This window comes from Chaetura pelagica, unplaced genomic scaffold (assembly GCF_000747805.2).
Source record: "Chaetura pelagica isolate M959 unplaced genomic scaffold, ChaPel_1.0 scaffold750, whole genome shotgun sequence".
Taxonomy (NCBI): domain Eukaryota; kingdom Metazoa; phylum Chordata; class Aves; order Apodiformes; family Apodidae; genus Chaetura; species Chaetura pelagica.
Window position 1 is genome coordinate 793070 of NW_009951947.1, and position 20661 is coordinate 813730.

Below are 20661 nucleotides of genomic sequence, written 5' to 3' on the forward strand. Positions count from 1 at the left end.
GCAGAAAAAGACTTAGGAGCACAAAAATGAAGAATTAGTCTGCTCAGATTCTAACTAAATTATTTACAGATGTGAATTCAGTATTCTAGTTTTCTCAGAGTGACACCATGCAGTTGGAGGACACAGTGGTAGTATCACAAGTACTATTGTGGTAATCAATGATCATATATTAAGGGTAATCAGTATATCACCACAATCTACTACTTTGAAACATTATCTTCCATCATATTTACGAGAAGGAATAACTACCTTTAAAGTTCAACTTTTGCTTGACAAGTAGCAATGGAAACTCATGCCAGACGTAAAAATCACTTCCCATTGTTTCACTGTCCGCACAGTGTGCCAGAAATTATGAGTTCAGCATTGCAGTAGTATTCCAAGATACTTACATGACAGAAACATTAAGGGACTCTTATAAGTATCTGGTAATCCGTGTCAAGTGTTCTTGACACAGAATTGTACAATTAGGAAACCAATATAACCTACTGAAAGCCTAGATTGTAACTTTTAGACAAGGTATGGTGACAGGCTTGTCTTTTTACTGAAAAAGTTTTAAGCGTGAGCTTTGCTTTAAGAAGTGAGCTCTTCTGTTTGTCTTCATGACAGTATTTAAAGAAAGTAAGCTTTTAAATTTCTTATTTGAGTATTTCTGTCATTTAATTTTGGCAGTCATCAACCTGGACATCTCTCTCTTTAGTAAGTATTAAAGTGAAAGATACTTCTTTAAGGTTTAGAGTACCTGAGGTAATAATTTTTCTATATTAATAGCTACAAAGTGAAACCCCAGTTCAAATTCCTGGTGACAAATGGCCAGCATTGTGTGGATTTTAAGATGCTAAGCTTTCACTGTAACAGCTAAGTAAGAAACTACAGGGTATGTTTCTCAGCTGTACAAAGAGTTTTGTAAGGTGCTGTTTCCAGTCACTTTACATCAAATAACTTGACATCATGCAAAGATCAATATAAAAAAAAAATGTTAACATGCCTACCCATTCATATATCTCCGGCCCACAAAGGATAAACACAGCTATTCTTATTTTTTGTCTGTGTGTAAAATCATGGTTAATGTTGTTACTTTAAATGCTGTTTTAGTAAAATGTTAACACAGTGCATTTTCCCAGCATGGATAACTCAGGAGTGACATTGATGTGCACTAGTATTTCGGTGAGCAAAATGATAGCTAGTGGAGGATATGATTCCTCCTCTTCTGTTCTTCATCATTCCTGCATCAAAGATGAAAAACAGTCTGTAGGAGTGTATTTTGTAGTTATCTTTAGCACTGCTCCACAAAGGGAGTATTGTTTCAATCCCATATGACAGCGTGATGTACCATGACCCGCTGACCAACCTTCTTACATCCAATACCCACCTACTAAGAATCTTCTGCTTCATAGTGAATCTCCTACTGGGTATGTGTTGTTGTATAGGCATGTAAGAGAGCCATGGGATGCTTTTGGGCATGTAAAGGGCTAAACAGGTAATGGGAAAAATCTGTTCCTTAAATGATTAAAAACACTCCTAAGCAATTGCTATTTTATGGCTGCTTGGCAGAACAACACCAAAGAAGCAGCCTATAGCTATCTGCCTCATTCTCAGCTCTCTTTAAGAGACTTTTCTGTGGTTTTTCATAGTCTCCATGACAACTAGAAACACAAATCTCTTTTCTGTAAACCAAAGCCTCCCAGAACTCCTAATTTCCAAGTGGTACACATAGTAATTACAGATTTCTCTTCATCACTGGGTTTTCACCAGATTTTTAAAAGATCTGCAACTAAATTTGTTTCATCAGTGATTTTGAGATTTTCTGCCCTAGAAACATAAAATGGTGGCATCAAACATAAAATATTTTGACTTCTTTAAAAGGCTTGGAAGGGTACCATAAACCTTCCCTTCTGAAATGCGAATTATGAACAGCCTGGCTGCCAGAGCTCAGGTTCCATGAAGTATGCAGGAAGGATTCACAATGAAACAGCTAAGGCAATATAAAGAAACCTAGTTCCCAGGAGTCACTTGAGCAAGGTCTAACATGGGATATGTTTGCAGTCTTCAGTGAGACTGCCTTTCAGGTACCGTGACATCAGGTGAGATAACGATGTGGAACAGAGTAAAAAATTTTTCCCCTCTCTTCTGTAGACATAAGACCACATTTTTGTAGAGCATTCAGAAAGGAAATGTCTTTATTCTGTATTAATCTGCCTGAAGAAAAGCCAGCTTCAGCCATTTTAGCTGTAGAAGACAGTTATACCCACTGAGTTATATACCCCCTGAGGCCATTGTCTTTGCCAAAAATGTGAGTAAGGTCATTTTTCCCCTAAAGCTTGATACAGCAAATTTATCTTTAAGAATGTCTTGTTATGAAGGTCTAGGTTTACAGGGAGACTTGCATAAGTGCATGCAAAAAAATTAAGAAAACAAACAGTTTATATAAAATCTGTATAGTGTGGAAAGTCTGCAAGCTCATCTTTTCAAGACTGCCATTTCCCTCTGCAGATTTATCATACTAGAGGTACAAAATTTTTAAGGTTGTTTCATAGTACTGACCACTTTTTTATCCTTGAAGAAACTGAAATCTCAGGCTTAAATGAAGATGATTTCAAATATTTTACCTGTATGTTCTTTGTTACTGTTGACTTTCTCTGTGTGACCTTGGCCAAGTCAGCTTTGCTGTTTCCCAGTTTTAGAGGTGAAACTATTGAAGTTATTCCTACAGCATTATCTTTCTATGAATAGGGAATTTAAAATGCAATGAGAAAATAAATCTAAAGCATGATGAAAGAGAATAATGCAGATTTTGTATGTATAATTAAGTACATATATATGTATTATACATATAGTACATATATATTTTTATATTTGATTTAAGCAGTAACCTCAGATTCTTCAGATGCTATTTTTAGTGGACAGATGATACATCTTTTAAAGTGAAAAGCATATCTGTAATATAACATTTTCATCTGTCATTCACTATTATTCGTAAAAACTCTCCCAAGCATGCCTATAAAATGGCAAGGGAAAGCAACAGTAATAAAACTGTGCTATCAGAGTTATAATTCAAAATGGGTTATTATAAAGGTTGAACAGATAAGATGACAGCCAGAGACACCTGTGCCAAGCTGCAAGTATAGTCAATGGAAATGTGCTCAGTCTGGGAAGCTGTTCAGTTTAACCACAGTGCATGTTTTCTTTGGAGTGAATCAAGTGTCTCTTGCTCCACCAAGCGTTTTGACAAGGAGAATGGCTTGGTTGCCTAAACAAATGCATCCAGTGTAATTTCAGGTGTTGTGGAGTATCCTGCCTATCTATGTGTTGGGATTCAGAATGATACAAATCACTGAAAAGCCCCATGGAAGGATGTTTTAGATTCCTAGAGTATCTGAGCAGGGCTTCCATGGAACATCTGTTAACTACAATGGCAGCTTAAGGACTGTCTCCTTTCAGAACACCTGCATTTAGATACCTTTGTTTAGGCTAATAGGAAATGTGGTCTTTATGATAGAACCCAAACTTGATACATAAATTCCCTGTCAGCAGAACCTGTGCAGTGGTACAGTAGAAGTTGAGCCATTATGCATCTGGAAAAGTACAGTGATTTTTGCAGGCACAGGAATTGTACTAAGACTTACACATTGTATAAGGCTGCTGCAGGATCTTGGTGTACACTTTCTGAAATAACTGTGACTATGTTGATATGGATGATATCACACTGATTGTGCTCTGCTTTTTTATTCAGATATGCTAAATATGTGTCCACCTGATTCTGCTTACCTCAGTGTAAAGTCTCTCCACATGATAGGCACATTCTATAATGCTGACAGTAGTTTTGTACTTAGTTAAGGGTCGCTGGATTAATTGCTGATCCTTAGTCAAACTGTGACAATAATGGGCTTCATCCTGGCTCAAACCAGGACATTAAGACATTGCTTTATTCTTACACTAATGATATTCTTAGTCCTGCTCTATGAAGAAGCAGAAAAAAAATATTTTTTAATGTCACTCTATTACAGATTTCCTAGCCACTTGTAGCATTAAGTTCTGATGACATTTTCAGCAGATTTACAGATAAATGTGTTCTTCCTTCCAATTTTATTTTTTTTATTTTTGTTTTAGCTCTACAGTGTGCTTCTAGGAATTATTTATAAACAGAAAGTTCTAGTTTTCTTCCTTAATTTCAGTAGATTTAGCTGCCAGCTTAATGAGAACTAAAATGTTGTTCTTCATTAGGCAACTTAGAAGCTGTGCAGGAGAAATGGTTTTCAAAGGAAATAAGCTGAAATAATGAGTTAAATATTTAGAAGATGAGTGAATAGAAATAGAAATATTGAGTGAATAGAAATAGAAATAGAGTGAATAGAAAGCTGGAGGTCAAGAGTGCCTAGGGATGTGACTTGAAATATAGGCAATTTCTGAGATGGGGTTATGGAATTGAAGAGGTAAGGATTGGAAGAAGAGCTTTTCTTCTTACCAGTTCAACTTTGGGACTGATTTTCAAGTGAATATGTCATGACCCTTAGGAAAAGTTCCCCCCCCCAAAAAAAGAAATAAAGTCCTAACGACTTCCGTTGCCCACACTACACAGAACATTGGTTAACAATTTGTTGTTAACAACATGTTTAACAACATTTTGTTGTTAACTGCTTGATCTCTGTATCAGCAGAGCTAGAAATACATGTGCTTATAAAGTAGAGTAAACATATTCAGTAGTTCAAAGCTGGACTAAACTCTTCTTTTATGTTTAGATGACTTTACACATTTTGCTGTGTCACGTGGTGCATACATGCCCTACTGATCCTGAATTTCTTTCAGTGTGAAATGGCTGGCTTGAATCCCTTCCATAGACCATAACTATGCTAGACACTGTGCAGACTATTTTAATTTTGAAGTAACAAGAAATAGAAAATTCTGGCTTTCTCCCAGATTTCTAAGTAATTCCATGTCAATCCAATACTCCTCTGAAAGACTGAGTGTCAGTATTTTATCCAGTGGAGGTTTTTAAACATTTTTTACAATACCAAAATCCCATGTACATGTTATCTCAAAACACTTTTCTACTTACTGTTGCAGTGTACCCATAGTGGTACAACTCAAGTCTACAGGTAACCTACACCTCTGATCAATAACAGTACTTCCAAAGGAGTTTAGATGCAAACATTTTCAGTCTTTATTGTTCATTGCTCCTCAGATACACTGATACTTAAGAAGCAACCTTTTCTCATCATAGATGCCAGTATGTATTACAGAAGAGTCAAGTTTGTAAAGAGTTTATCTTGTTTAGTTTCATAATCTTCTCACTAAAACAAAACCAAGAACATTTCAAAAAGAAGATCACCCCATTCTGAAACCTGGTGGCATTTTCCTCTTACCTGTGTACCTGTTGGAATGGCAGGAGACAGGATTCTTACAGAGGTTCTGCTTGTTCTCAGAATGACTTCCCACTGCTCGGAGCCCCCAGGACATGACAGTAGGATCTCTACTGGGAATCTTTGTGCACTACTGCTGGGAACCTGCACAATGGTGTGCCAGGGAACATAACAAAGTGGTAATACAGAATGGTGTGCTCTGCCCTAAATGGTATTGCATGTTTTGGCACTGCTGCTCAGTCTTCTTGCTGTATGAGAAGCAATTATCTCATTGAATTTTTTTGCACTTAGTTATGTTTTGTTGGGAATTGAAATCAGTTCACTTTTTCACTGTTTGCAGTGAAATTCAGTTATAGAGCTAGACTGGAAAGGACTAGAAGAAGGCTCAATTAAGGAAATACTGGAAGATAGCTGTTAGGAGAAGGTCTGTTCCCCAGTTGTATGAGCTCAAGTGTTTGTTCATCTGTTGCAAGATGCTCATTGGTTGGATCTCCATTGTGTGTGGTCTTTCTACCAGTGGCATGTGGTGATTTCTCCTTTTATCTCATTCCTAATATTTCTAGAGCTGGAATATATAGCTGGCAATATAACATACTACAAGGGTACTTTCAGTTGCTCTATGTAGCCGTGGTGTGTGGTTAGTTTGTAGCCTGAACTGCACGCTGGATTCATCTTTGCTGCTAGTCCATTTCACAGCAGTTCTCAGAATGTGTTGTGTGCTGCACAGGTGCTGGACACTGTGGAGAACTCCCACTAACTCTGCTGCACATGCAAATATGCACAAGGAGGTTTTTTTGTCCTAAGTTAAAGAATGTAGTCTTTGAAGGTGCAAATGGCAAGAGACAAGCTTGTGGAAAATGGGGCAAAAGAGAACAATGGAAGTGATGCAACCTGAATGTCTGTGGTGTGACTGATTATTAATTACAGCTGTGTTGTTGTGCTTAAAGTGGCAGAAAGCTTCAAAGTAAGGTCCAAAAATACTTTGCTACACAGTTGACTTACTCAGAAAAGTACAGGCCAGAAAACAACTAACCTATTAAGCTTCTGCATACCTCTAACATTCTTGGTTTATAAGCATCCTTGTGTTCCAGCCTGTAGAAACATGAGCTAATGGTCTTCTCCTGACTAGCAAGTTACCTTCTGATGAGCATGAAAACAGTAATTGTGGAAAAAGCAAGCAAAAATTCAAAAAATTAAGAGGGCTTAAGGAAGACATTTATGAAAGATAAGAGGCAGCATTTGGACCCAAATATTATATACTTGGTGCCTAAAGGTGCCCAGAATAAGACCTAGTCCTCTAACAAACTTTGAAAAGAACATGCAGGTTGTTCACACCAGTTCCCATCATAACCTCAGCTGCAGAGAAACAGAAATGTGTTTTTGTTCAGGTTTCTTTAACATAAAATACTTGTTCAATACCTATACTTCAATTGATCATAGAAGAATAGCATCATAATGCAAACATGTTTGCACTGTATTTGTTGCTGTTTTATTAATTTTCTTGGAAAATAGATTTAAATTCTTTTTTTCAGTGTTGGAATTACTACTGCTTATGTTACTTACTTATATTTCAAACCTAAAATAAGTGGTGTTTTTTTTTTTAAAAAAAAAAAAAGTCTCCATTAAGGAGACACGTTAGCAAAACCTAAAGTCAGCTCCAGTCCTGATATTCAGTGGTGGTCTGGTTTTTAAAATTGTTAAAAGTAACAAACCTAGAATGAGGGCTTCTGTCTTTGTCCTTACTCTGTCTACTCCTTGGAACATTTTCTTTTGAGTTTTCTTGTTCTTAGTCAAATGATGATGTATGGTGAAGTGGTGTTGAATGAGGACAATGATATCATTGTGTAGTATGAGTTTCAAAATTATGTTTTGGCCATTTTGTCAAAGGATCAAAACTTGTATGGAGATGAAGAGACAGATGATGATGATACAGATTATGATGATGAAGAAGAAGAAACAGAAGAAGTAGAAGATAAAGAAGAAGCAGAAGGAGAAGAAGCAGGAGATGGAGAGGAAGCAACAGAGAAAGAAGATGAAATTGAAGAAATATATAAAAACGAGAAACATAGTAAAACACTTGAGGAAGAGAAAAGCAGTAATAGCACAATGGAATCTGTGAAGGTAAAAGCATTTACTGCTGTTAAGTTATTGGTCTCTGAAAGAATTTGGTTCTATAACTTATATTACTTTGAATATCGGTTTAGCTATCTTGGAAATGCAAAGTTGTTTGGGGTGGTTTTGACTGAGGGAGGAACAAATATGTAGGTGTTAATAGTTAAAAATTGTATTTTAAAAAAAATTTGAACATAGAGGTTTCATTGTTTTATCTCTCTATAGAGAGAAGAAACTACTCAGAAAGAGACCATCACTCAGCAGGGTAAGAATACAGTTCCTAAGAACTGGACAATTACAGACATACTAAGAAAAAAAAATATTCAAAAGATAAAACTTTTCTGAACAATCTCTATTATAAAAATACTGAACAATACAGTTACTGTCAGTAGCTGGTAAAGCAGTTCTTGAGAGGTGATGAAATTTGAGAGGCAAAAAACATTACTGATTGTTAATGATTCAAAAGAAAAAAATACTTTTTTCAGTTATGTATTGGAGGAAGACAACGAGAAGGACATTCTTTTAGCAGGACTATATTTTACTTGCTAAGAGCAGTTCTAGTTATGTGGTGACAAACTCATGGTACTTGTCTTTCAAGCAACTTCTTAAGGTGTCTTGTTTCTTCACTTAGAGAAGCCTGTCAAAAGACACTGTCATCTCTGTCAACTGGCATGTCCTCATTACAGTCACAAACACAGTATTTTAGGTAAAACGTAATTACTGAGCACTGTTCAGGGATGCTGAAGATGTAAGTCTAGATGATGCTTGTAGTTTTGATGACAGTTTGAGTGAACTACATATATACTACTATATTCCTTCAGAAAAGCTGGGGAGTATGAATTTGGATGCCCCCATGTGCTAGACAAGTAAAAAAATACTTATTTTAGAAATTGTAGAATAACCTATAATTGTTCTTTTAAAAGAAAATAACAAATGTCGTATTTTAAAAAATACCATTGCCTTAATAATGAAGAAACCATGCAATTTATTTTCAATGTTATAATGGAAATAGTTTGTCCAGAATGGATGCTTAAATGTTTTTCCAGCATCCAGTGATCTGGAAGTTTTGATATTGAGCTCTAAATTTATATCATGCATACAGGGAGTATAGGAAAAATTAAACACAGGAACATCAACTCAGATGGAAAGTTTTCTCTTTCCTAGAATTGTTTATATGGAATAAAATCCATGGTGAACCATAATTCATGCCCTAAAAGTCAGCTTTTCCAAATTAGAATATACTTTCAAAATAAGGGTGCAAGACATTGTCTTCTGTCAGCAAGAGGAAACCATGAGTGTCAAGTCAAAACGTTTTATATATCACTGCCATAAATGTTCTGTTCTTTAAAATCAGGCGTGTGGAAAATAATATAATGCTCTTATGTAGAAAGATGTAAAAAATTAAACAATCTTGTCAGGCTGGGCATCAAATTGAACTGAATATTGTGATTGCTTTTTTTTTAAGATCCGCGTTTTATTTAGTGACTTTTTCTTCAAAAATAATTTGAAGAACAGTTTTTTCTGCTCTTAATTTGCAAGAAACAGAAGGAAGTTAATGTAAAGGTTTATGTTACTGTAGAAAAAGAAAGCACTGACAATCACACTGTGAACAACAATTCTTCAGAGAACACTGATGACCAAATAGCTGGAGAAATCACTGGGAAAAAAAAGGTATGTGACCTGATTTTTACTTCTAGTTTTACCAATGACTAAGAAGACAGTGGGCAGTTACCAAGCCGAAGCAAATAGCCCAATTTACCTGATCTGCATAAACAAACTGCTGAACAAACTGTTCCTTCTGTTTAAGGTTTTGTTTTCTTTTGCCATAAAATAACTTGAAATTGTTCAAATAATTGCCCTAAGAAAATAAATCTTAGTGCTTCTGTCAGTAGAAATGAGATTGAGCACATTATCACCTGCTCATGTATAGCATGCCCATAAAAGACAGGTTGTTAATCACATCATATTTGGTGAGGTGAAAACTTAGGAGGTGATTCATAAAGGATGTTATCTAAAAGAAACTTCCAACATATTTCTCTCTGAAAGCAGCAGCTGACCTGGTTGACCTTGTATCTGTTTCCAACATGCACTGATTTAAAGTGTGTGTATACATGTGTCTATATATATATATATTCATATAATCATAGAATCATCCTGGTTGGAAAGGACCTTGAAGATCATCAAGTCCAACCATAACCTACATTCCCCTACCATAACATGATTTACCCGTTCAGTGCTTAAATCATATAGCTAAGCACTATATCTACGTTTCTTTTAAATACTTCCAGGGATAGTGACACCACCACCTCCCTGGGCAGCCTGTTGCACTGTCCAACTACTCTTTTGGTAAAGAAGTTCTTTCTAATACCCAGTCTAAACCTCCCCTGATGCAGCTTCAGGCCCTTTCCTCTCAGCCTGTCATTATTCACTAGATAGAAGAGGCCACCTCCCTTCAGGTAGTTGTAGAGAGCAATGAGGTCTCCCCTCTGCCTCCTCTTCTTCAAACTAAACAATCCCAGTTCCCACAGCCTCTCCTCATAGGGCTTATTCTCCAGACCTTTCACCAGCTTGGTAGCTCTATATATCTATACATGTATATATGTATATATGTCTATCTATCTCTATATATAGATATATAGATATGAACGTGGAGCAGTACCTTACATGGAATTTCTTTCAGACTTAGGATCCATAAGCAGAGAGTGGCTGTTGTGTTTCCTCTTGAACAAAGACCTTAAGTAGAAATTAACTCTAAGCACGTGTGTAGTCTCAGTGACATACAAACACATTGTCATTAAATTTAATGGGACTATACATGTTTATAATGAAGCATAGTAAGAATTTATTCCTCTGGGGCTTTGTAGATCTGAGCCTATAGTTTTGGACCTTGCTTCAGACTGTTGTTTGAAAGAAATGTGAGTTATCACACCACTTGCAGTATTTTGTACAAACTGTAGAGTATGTAATTTGACAAAATGCAATAATTTTAACTCCTCTGATTAGTATGTGCTATTTTCACACATTGCAAATATTACAGTGGAATGTTTTTAATTAAGGTTTTTCAAGTAGTCATTTTGTTTTGAAAATTTTCTGTATTTTACCAAGGAGAAATTTGCAACCTAAATTGATCTTGTTATATACAGAAGGCTTGTGGGTTTTATAACCTTGAATTTCACAGCTAACTGTTTTGGGCACTTTATTTACAATGTTTTTTACTTCAGTTTTCCCTGTTCAAGCGAAAGTCACTGACAGGCCAGAAGAATGTGTGTAGCAGAAAGGAAGGCAGATCTGGGAAGCCATTAAAGAGTGAAGAAAAAGAAAGGGAAGATTTATCTTGTGAAGATAGTAAAGATGAAAACAAGAATCATACATTGGAGAATTCCAGGGAAACTGTGACTGACCAGGACAGAAGGATAAAATCTTCTACTTGTATATTGCTCTAATACTGTTATAATGTCTAAGAATGTGATGGTCTTAAAGCATATAATGCTATTTTTACTTGAAAACAGTTATGACTCACTAGACATGTTGATGGTTGCTTTTTTAAAATTGATTTCATTGCTGTGATTTTAAACATGCAGAAAAATTTCTTGATATTTATTTGTAATTTTAATCATTGCAATTAATGTGCTTATCAGCACCTTGCTGGAGCTCTGTGGCCTTAACTGTTAGTGTTGTAATACAAAATATATTTTTTTATGTGAAAAGTTGAATACAGATGTTTCATGGGTTTTGCTAAATAATTTTATTCTCTTTCAGTCTGCAGAGGACCACTTTCAGTATGATACTCTTGCAGAATTACAACATTTGATGTAAGATATTATTTGGTTTAACAACCTAGGGAAGAACATTGAAGTTCACATTTTAAAGAGGGTACTCAGCTATTTAGAAATCCATGTGTCTCTTTCTGTTTTGACTTAGCAAAATAGCAACAGAACTTTCAAGTCAACATGTAGGCTGTTATTGAGGACCTTACTTAAGTATGTGCCCAACTCCGTATAGGGCAGTAGTTCCACTGGAAACAGTACCTATGGGTGGTGTGAGTATGCAAGTAAGTATCCTGCCAAACTGGGACCTCTAATTTCTGAGATGCTGAACACCTTCATTGCTGCTGAAATCTGCATAAGCTGATGGGACTGTCTCCTCCCAGAATGAGGCTCAGTAGGAGCTGGACATCCTCACTTGTTTCAGTTGGGTTCTAATCCTATATTCTTTGAACATCCATACCTTGATGCGTATCTCGTGCAGCTTTTCTTACAGGAAAATAATGTAACCAGAGTTACTATGGAACATATTGGTATGACAAACAGATTGTTTTGAGCTAAATATTAATGTTGTCAGGCAACATTTGCTTTTCCTCAGATGGAGACTGAGCAACAGGAGCAATGAAGCCCATCACTGGTATCGATGAGCAAAATGTGTGATTTTCAGTTATTCCAAGAAGCAGAAGTGACAAACTGACCTCTCATTACCAGCATTGCCTCTAAATGAAATTTTACATCTGAAAGTGTAGTCCAGGTACATAAGAAATATAACCATTACCATAATTAATCTGATCCGGGATCTGCGATCACTCCTATATACTAAAATATACTTATTTTTTTATGAATATACACAAACTCTAACATAAATAAATTAAAATATTTCTAAACTGAATACTTTTCAGAATGCTTTACAGGGAAAGATGCTGTTTGTAGAAAACCTAGGAAAATACTATTTCATCACTAACACAAACACATTTTAATATGCCTTTGGCTGTATCTTGCCTTTGGATTATCAATTTTCCTAGTCTCAGAGTTGCTTAAATTTTATATAACATAGTCAGAATTGTCTGGATTTGGTTTTGACCTAGAAATTGATTAATCTGACTGCTTTTTCCATAAAAGAATTGCAAGTGCCCAAATTGTTTAATGGGGTTCCATGCTACAATAAGAATCATACTAAAAAGCTGGATGCTTGGATCATCCTTGGCCATTGTTAAGATCCTTTTGTTTCTGTTATTGTTTTATATTTGTGTATTTTCTTGTTTTTCTGAGTGCACATGTGGTTTCTGTTCTACTTGGATACTTTTGTGAATAGTAAAGAAGTGGAAAAGGAAAACAAAGATAAATTGTGTCCTCACTAATTTAAATAAGCTTTTATTATTTTCAAAAGGAGATCAATCACAGAAATTGTTACTGAAAGGACAATTTCTGTTTTTAAAATGTGAACCTAATTTAGAGAAAAATAATACTTTAAATTGGGAATTATTCTTAACTCTAACGCTACAGGAATTTATGTAATGGATTTGAATTGCTGCACATCAGAGGAGTTTCAGGGACTTGCACATTTATCTGGTCCCTACAATTCACTTTAGAAGCAGGAATCCATGCAGATGTCCTTTTTACATGTCTTCCGTGGCAATAAAAAAGATTAAGCAAATAAAACAAAGTTACATGTACATGTGTATTTAAAGTGGTTTGTCTTTTTTCCTAACAAGATCACAGTCCTTATGATAAAAATGTAAGGGAGTTTTATAACTTACAGGCTTCCATCAAGAAGCAAAAAGTTGTAGACACATTTACAGTACATTTTTCTCTGTTTTTTTCCTACTATCCCAAAGATAACTGTATCAACTGATATCTTCATTTCTAGATCACAGCTCTGTCATACAACTGAGATTGTGCTTTAGAAAACTGCTGTTTTTCTAAAATTTCACCATCGAACCTACCGCTAGGTGGAGGTTGTGCTCTTTGGAGGTGGAACTGTCTCATCCCACCCAGCCTCGGCAGCCAGACGTTGTCCTTCCCACGGCCCCTGAAAAGCAGTTCGAGATACTCACTCTGTATCAAAATTGCTGATTCAAAATTCTCTGAAAACTTTATGTCTTCTGGCATTTGTCTTGGAAGTACTCTGGTATCTTCACATGTTTCTATAGTGTATTTTTTAAGTTTTAGAGATAGTATGTATATTTGTAAAACCAGGAAGATGGAAAAATAAATATGTATTTTTCAATGTATACGTTCATGTTCAGTAGTCAAATTCTGCTACATGCATGTATAGTTTAGGTATACATGTTTGCTCTTGAAAGAACTACTATCTGTGCATCTTGCATACATATATACACACATAAATGCACTGATACTTATATGTGTGCATAGACATTTACTAACATGCATCTATAGAACTATGTGTGTATGTTCATGAATGATCAAGCATGTGTACCTGTCCTGAAATTTCCATTTCATCCACATATTTACATATGCACATTTACTGATTCCTGGGAAGCACAGGAAGCACATTTTCTTATGCAGCTACTGTTCCCATGCAAATTTGTGATGATTGGAGTAGAAAAGGAAAGAACATGCTGTTTAGACAGTATTTTGTATACCCAAAGATAATACTAATATATCAAATGTACTTTGTGCAACTTTTTCCTTCTTCTAGGAAATAGTTGTATAATAGGGGCACAAGCTGGAACATGGGAAGTTCCAGTTGAACATGAGGAAAAACTTCTTTATGGTGAGGGTGACAGAGCCCTGGAACAGGCTGCCCAGGGAGGTTGTGGAGTCTCCATCTCTGAAGATATTCAAGGCCCACCTGGATGCAGTCCTGAGTAATGTGCTTTAGGGGATTCTGCTTTAGCAGGGGAGCTGGACTAGATGATCTCCAGAGGTCTCTTCTAACTGACAATTCCAGGATTCCACCATATGCAAACTACATCTAGTCTTTGTTCCTGGAGAAGAGTTTAAGTCAGGCTGTTGATATTAGGGTAGTTGAAGTAAATTGAATTAATATCACAATGCTAAACCACTGAGTCCTGATAATCATGTATATACAAGATAATCTCACATTACTATTGATATTAATTTCTCCAGCTTTTGGCAAGTAGCTTTTGACAACTGGCTTTTGACATCTAGCACTGTGACATTTACTTAGTGTATGAGAATTTTTTTCTTGCATAGGAGGCCCATTCTGTACTCAATTTCTGTTGACATTGCTGGCCAGGCTCTTTGCTGGGCTGGTTCTTAAAGCAACATGGTTACACTATCACTACCAACACTGTTATCACTACTCTCTGTCTTACACCCCTAGATCAAGGAGTAACAACTCAGATTTATGACATGTGCCAAGCAGCATAAATGCTTAACAGCACAGAAAAAATATTAAAATGTCCCAAATATACCAAAAATGCCTGCATTAGCAGTAGAAAGGAAATCTGTTTGGGTTATATATTAAAATCCAATATTGAACACCTTTAAAAATACCCAAATGTGTAGGAAACGTATAACTATTTAGTGTATCCTTGGATTGTTTTCTCTCTTTAAAATATAAACAATCTCTAAATTACCTTGGAGTGTTTATAAGAGCTATATTATTTATACTATTCACTACTCACAGGGATTTACAATATTCTCACACCCAGTTATGTCTAAATTCCTTTAAGAATACATAATGTCCTGGTTAAGAGTGATGAGACCACTGTCAGTGGTGAGAACTGGAGAAACTGCTGCTCTGGTAGGAAATCTGTTTTGCTCAGTATCTCATACTGATCAGGTCTCAAATTTACATCTATTTGCCTTCTAAGACTGTGTTGGAATTACATTTTAATCACACTGTATAGTTACCAGTCTATTTATTTGGGGACTAAATAGCAAGGACTTGACAAAAACTTTGCAAAATCTACATCTGGCTAAACTGTTCTTTTATTTGTACACAAAGGAATCTTTCATTTTCAATACCATCCTCATTTGATGTTGAAATGGTTTACACACAGCTGTTTCAAATCATACTCATCAAAAGCTGAAAAGATATTACCAGAATTTTAAGAGAAGTTAGCAGTTTTTTAAAATTAAAAAATACAGAGGTTTTGATATTCAATGTGTTTATTAAACATTAAATCATGTATCTGCTGATATACCATATACTGTTCTTAAAAATAATTGTGCATCAAACAGTATCTAAGAATGCAATATTGTCTCCCCCCCAACATTTCTGGTTTGCTGGCTGCCTAAGACACTTTGTGAACAGGACAAATGCACCCGGCCAGTTTTCCCCCTTCCACATGGTGGGGTTCTTGTGTCCTACCGACACTGTGTCTTAGGCAGTGGGTGTTCTCGGAGACTTCCTACATCTGTATACTCTGCATATGCTACGTATGTGCCTGACCTGGACTGCCATGTTGAAATTTTCCATAGCAAGGGATTTGGTAGTGGAGAAATTGAGGGGAAGTCAGTCTGGCCATCTCCTTTCTGACACTGCTGGAAGGGAGGGCATGAGGCCACCAGTGACTGGGAAGACCCAAGGAGACTTCTTCAGATCACTCGTGTTGGGAATATATACATTCTCAGGGATAGCTCACACAGAGAGACAGCGCTGCCCTGAAAAACATCTTTCTCTTAAATATGCTATTTCTACAGTCAGGACAGTATATTGTTTTGTGTTTTTTATCCAGGATTGTATCATTAAGGTTTACATCTGACCTAAGAAAGAAAATTATTAGGATATGAAAAGTTTATAATTTCACATGTGAAACTATTTGATCATTACCTTTATTTCTGACATTTTTAGCCACTAATACCTTCTTACAGGCTGGCCTCTAGTGTTTCTTTTCTGACTGTCACCTTGGAAAACCAGCTTTGTATTACAAAACATTAATATGTGACTTAAAAAAAAGCAAAATGAGCAAAGTCTCTTTGACAGGAATCCTCTCTGCAGAGGAGATGCCTTTTGAAGAAAACAGCACTGGGTGAGGCATCTACTCTGCATGAACTGAAGCACATGCACCAGCAGTGGCGTTTCACAGGCACGCGCTGACAGCGACAGTGTGGTAAGATTGAGGAATTGTGCCTGTTAATCCCCAAACAGTGCTCTCCGTGACACACATCCACCTGCCTATTTCTGACCATGTCTTCCCCCAACTCTTTTTTGCCTTTTTTTCCCTCTTGGCACCTCCAGTTCCTCACCGCACCAGTGCCCCTGGCAGAGCTGCTCCTCCTGCACGTTCACTTCTGCAGTCTCCCCTGGCCTCTTTGTCAGAGCTTCAGAAATGTCCCAACACTGGAGTGCACTCCTCCGGACTGCATGCACCAAGAATGCCCCCAGGGTGGGATGCTAACAGAGACCAGCATCCTAGCAAAGTCCATACACAACAGCCTGACATCCAGAGGGAAAAGGCTGGCCCTCAGAGCTAGCAGTTACAAGCAGCTGGAAGGAGGGGCTGGTAACAGCAAACACTGAGCAAGAAATTTGTATTTCTAACTGTTACTGCCATTAAGCATCATAAGTAATTCATGTCGATATTTTAAGAATTGTGCAGAATTGCAATTTGTTCTTGTTATTCTTTTGAAGCTGCTTCTTATTTCTGCAGATATTTACACTAGTAACTTTGAAGTATTAGAGCGTTTTAATTCACTAAGGCTATTCACTGGGTTAAAAACACTGCATAGTTTGGACTGAGCCCCCAGTTTGTCATCCTCTTATCATGACTAATCAAATCTTAGTTGGGGCTTCCAAAACTTAATTGCACCCAGCTGCGTTGTTGGTTTTATTATCTGGGGTTGGTTTTTATTTTTCCTTGTCACTCTTTCACTATTTAGAGAAAAATTATTTGATTGTTAAACACAATTAAAAATTGTGCTTCAATTAATTTCTCCACTCCATCAGAAGCTGTATTTTTATTGTCATTGTAACTGTAGTTAAGTTACAGCTATTCTGGTGCAGAATAATAAAACTATAATTCTGAACTGCTATTTAAAAAAGCATGAAAGATAAATCATGTGCCTGAATTAAATCCATGGTAGCATAAGTATATATCTTTAAGTCTCCAACAGCACTTAACTTTGCTTTGCGTGTCATAGCTTATTCAACTAAGATATTCTTGCATACTTTTATCCTACACTGTTAATTTCAGTTTTGAAAGTTTTCTTTATTTAATCTGGGACCTCTGCACAGTTAAAAACTGTGAATCTTCAATGAAAACCATGCTGGTTATTTCTTGTGTAATGCCAGTAGTGCCTGGAACTCCAAATAACCACAAGCTTAAATACTTGGAATTTTTTCTATGAAAATTTGAAAGCTGAACTGTAAGGGGAAAATGACCAGAATACTTTCAAATTCAATAAATGTGACATTTGTTTAATACATTCCTAGTTCTAAATGCTTTCTCCTATTAAAAGGTCCCTTAAGAAAACTACTTTACAAAAATCCAATTTGTATTACAAATTTTTAAAAGTTTTTTTAAAGATGCCTTGAACCTGTCTTTCAAGCTGCAGTCTTTGGGGTGTTTTTACATAGCTGTCATTCTAACAAAGATGTAGAATAAAGGTTACATTGCAGAGAAAACTCCAGAGCCAACTAGCAGCTGAATGAATGCACATCTCAGTACTGGCGTGTTTACAAGGCTAACTTCAAGCAGCCCATGAAGGGTACATTCACTCTGCTTGTTAAGCTCACACTTGCATCTGAATTTGAGCTGTAACTTGCAGACTGTGTAAACTCTTAAATCTCCTGCCTTTCTCAGGGCAGCTAGAACACTCCCAAGAGTTGGGCACTAGAAGAAAATCAGCATCCCAGGCAAGCTCATGCACAATGCACACAGTAACCCATGTTACATGGGCAGAAACCCATGCAGTTGACAGTCAAGACACAGCAAAAACCAGCCTGAAAACACCTGTGGTTAAGTTGTTTGAATGGATGGAATCGTGCCTGTGAAATCAGTAGCAACACAAAAGCAGTTTAAAAACTCACTGATTGCAGTCAATCAAATGGGATGCACACCTGTACTAATTTGGGCACCACAGCAGCAGTTAAATGATGACACCTACCGCTGACTTAGCTTCTCACACTGAGAGGCCAAGCAGACAAGGAGGATTTGTCACCACCAGCAAGTTTCTGTGCTGCGGCAAAACAGTTTTAAATGGTGAGAAAAGGCTGCCCAAGAGAGGGACTGTGAGCCCTATGGTTTGGATACCAGGACAGCTGGTGGAGATGCTGCAGCTGCATTGAGACATCTGCTGGCAGCGTCTTCTTGTAGAATGCTATCACAGACCTGATATCTGTAGGAAGAAGGCCTAAATGAAGGCCAGTGTTTTGGAAATGGGCAACTAAAAGGACACATAGGAAGTGAAAGCTTGAGATACCTAACCCACTGAGATCTGCTTCAGGTATCTCTATTGTTCCAGCATCGTCAAGTGCTGAATTTTTACCAAAGCCTCACAGCACTGATAAACCACACAGATTATAACTATTCATTACATATTTCTAACCTTTTGCTTTCATCTTTTCTATTTTTTGTCTGCCAATAATAATAGCCTAAAGCACTCCTTTTCTTTATTCTTCTGCTTTTAGGGTAATGTTAGTCTTTTTAATCTCTCCTCACATGGAAATCTAATCTTTCCTTAGGGTGTTAAAATGCAGTGGCTCAGATGATACCACCATAGTTTTTGTTACTGTTGTTTTTTTGGTTGGTGGTTTGGTTTTTTTTATATATATAAAATAAGGTGGACAAAACTGAGTATCAAAGCCTAGCATATTCAGGCTGCACCTGCACTGGGCAGAGCATGATGAAGATGCAGGCTGGAGAAGAGCTGGTGCTGAGGACCCCATGCCAACCCACACCCAGCTCAGTGTTTTATGCGAGAGGAGCTCCAGCCTGACCCGATGGGTGCAGCAGGGGCACTCCCTGCTGTGCAGGTCTCAGTCCCAGCCACCAAATATAGTGATTCAAGAGGGAAGGTACACGCCAGGTGCACTCCTGATCTAAATGAAAACTGTGATGAGGAAAAAAAGTTTTGAAAAAAGCTCCCAAAACACAGGGCCTGCACAGAATTTACTCAAATTACCAGAAAGACTCTTTCGTGGGCCACTCTGATATAGCCAGCATCAAAGGCTGGCAAAATCGGCACCTCTACCTCTCTTTCCAAACCAGTACTTCCCCTTGAGGTGACTATCTTGCCTCCGAAAACTTGTGTCTCTTATTTTTAAAGAAATATTCCTGTGCTGACAAGATGGTATTTCCCTATTTGTGTTTTGTTGCAAATAGTGCAGTAAGCAGGTGGGAGCCCAGGAATTCCCTTGGGATATCTCCCTCCCTTAATTCCCCAGCAGGCAAACTTCACAGACAGCACTCTGGCTGGGGACAGAGCCTTCCTGAACCTTCAGCAGGTTATAGTGCACATTAGATGCTACCTCTAAAAGTGGAAAATGGAAAAAAAATAATAAAAATAATTAATAAAAAATACTCCATGTCCAGCTGTATTCAAGCTGCAGGGTTGTCAGATCTCAAACTTCAATCAAAAGCATTGGAACATTTGATGCTCTGCTCCCTTGAGCTAGGACTGATTGGGGAATTTGCTTTCATCTGGAGAGCAGAAAAAAAAGCCTCTAGTCTTTTGTGGTTATGGAAGAAAGCCTGAAAATGTGACCCTGCAACACCCTAGCTGCTCAAAAAATTAATGGGAAATATGAAGACTTTGAGCTTTTTTTATTATTCTCATGACTTGAGGATCTGACTCATGATTTTTTAACACGTAAGGCTGCAAACTGCTGAGCAACCAGAGAAGTTCATCTTGGAAAGTACAGCCCGATTCCCTGCCCCAGCTGCCCTTGAAGCTCTCCAGGCCCTGACTGGGCTGCGAGCGGCTGCTGGCTGCTTTCCCTGCCCTTCCACGTTGCCGGAGAAGGGACTGCAGGGAGCCCAGCTCTTCTTCCCCATCACCTGGGGCTCCAGCAGAGCCCCAGGGCTGGCAAAGGTCAGGGGGTGCGGGCAGGGGTGGTCCCGTCCCAGCCTTGTACAGAATCACAGAATCTCAGGGGCTGGAAGGGACCTCAAAAGCTCACCCAGCCCAACCCCCCTGCCAGAGCAGGGTCACCCAGAGCACATCGCACAGGAACGTGTCCAGGGGGGTTTGAATGTCTCCAGAAAAGGAGACTCCACAGCCTCTCTGGGCAGTCTGTCCCAGGGCTCTGTCACTTCACAGGAAAGAAGTTCTTCCTGACATTCACATGGAACCTCCTCTGCTCCAGTTGGCACCCACTGCCCCTTGTCCTGTCACTGGACATCACTGCACAAAGCCTGGCTCTGTCCTCCTGACACTGCCCTGAACAGATTTGTAACCACTGATGAGGTCGCCCCTCAGTCTCCTCTTCTCCAAGCCCAACAGACCCAGCTCCCTCAGCCTTTCCTCAGCAGGGAGATGTTCCCCTCCCTCCA

The 20661-nt window shown here is 37.8% G+C and overlaps 1 protein-coding gene across 1 annotated transcript in view; it reads left to right on the forward strand.

Annotated features, from left to right (window-relative positions):
- The first annotated feature begins 1122 nt into the window (after positions 1-1122).
- SRPX (sushi-repeat containing protein, X-linked) overlaps positions 1123-20661 on the forward strand; it is a 62881-nt gene continuing 43342 nt past the window's right edge. The window contains exons 1-3 of the mRNA XM_009997418.1: positions 1123-1164; positions 7245-7355; positions 7695-7734. Coding sequence (XP_009995720.1) covers positions 1123-1164; positions 7245-7355; positions 7695-7734 — 193 coding nt within the window. The remainder of the gene's footprint in view (positions 1165-7244; positions 7356-7694; positions 7735-20661) is intronic.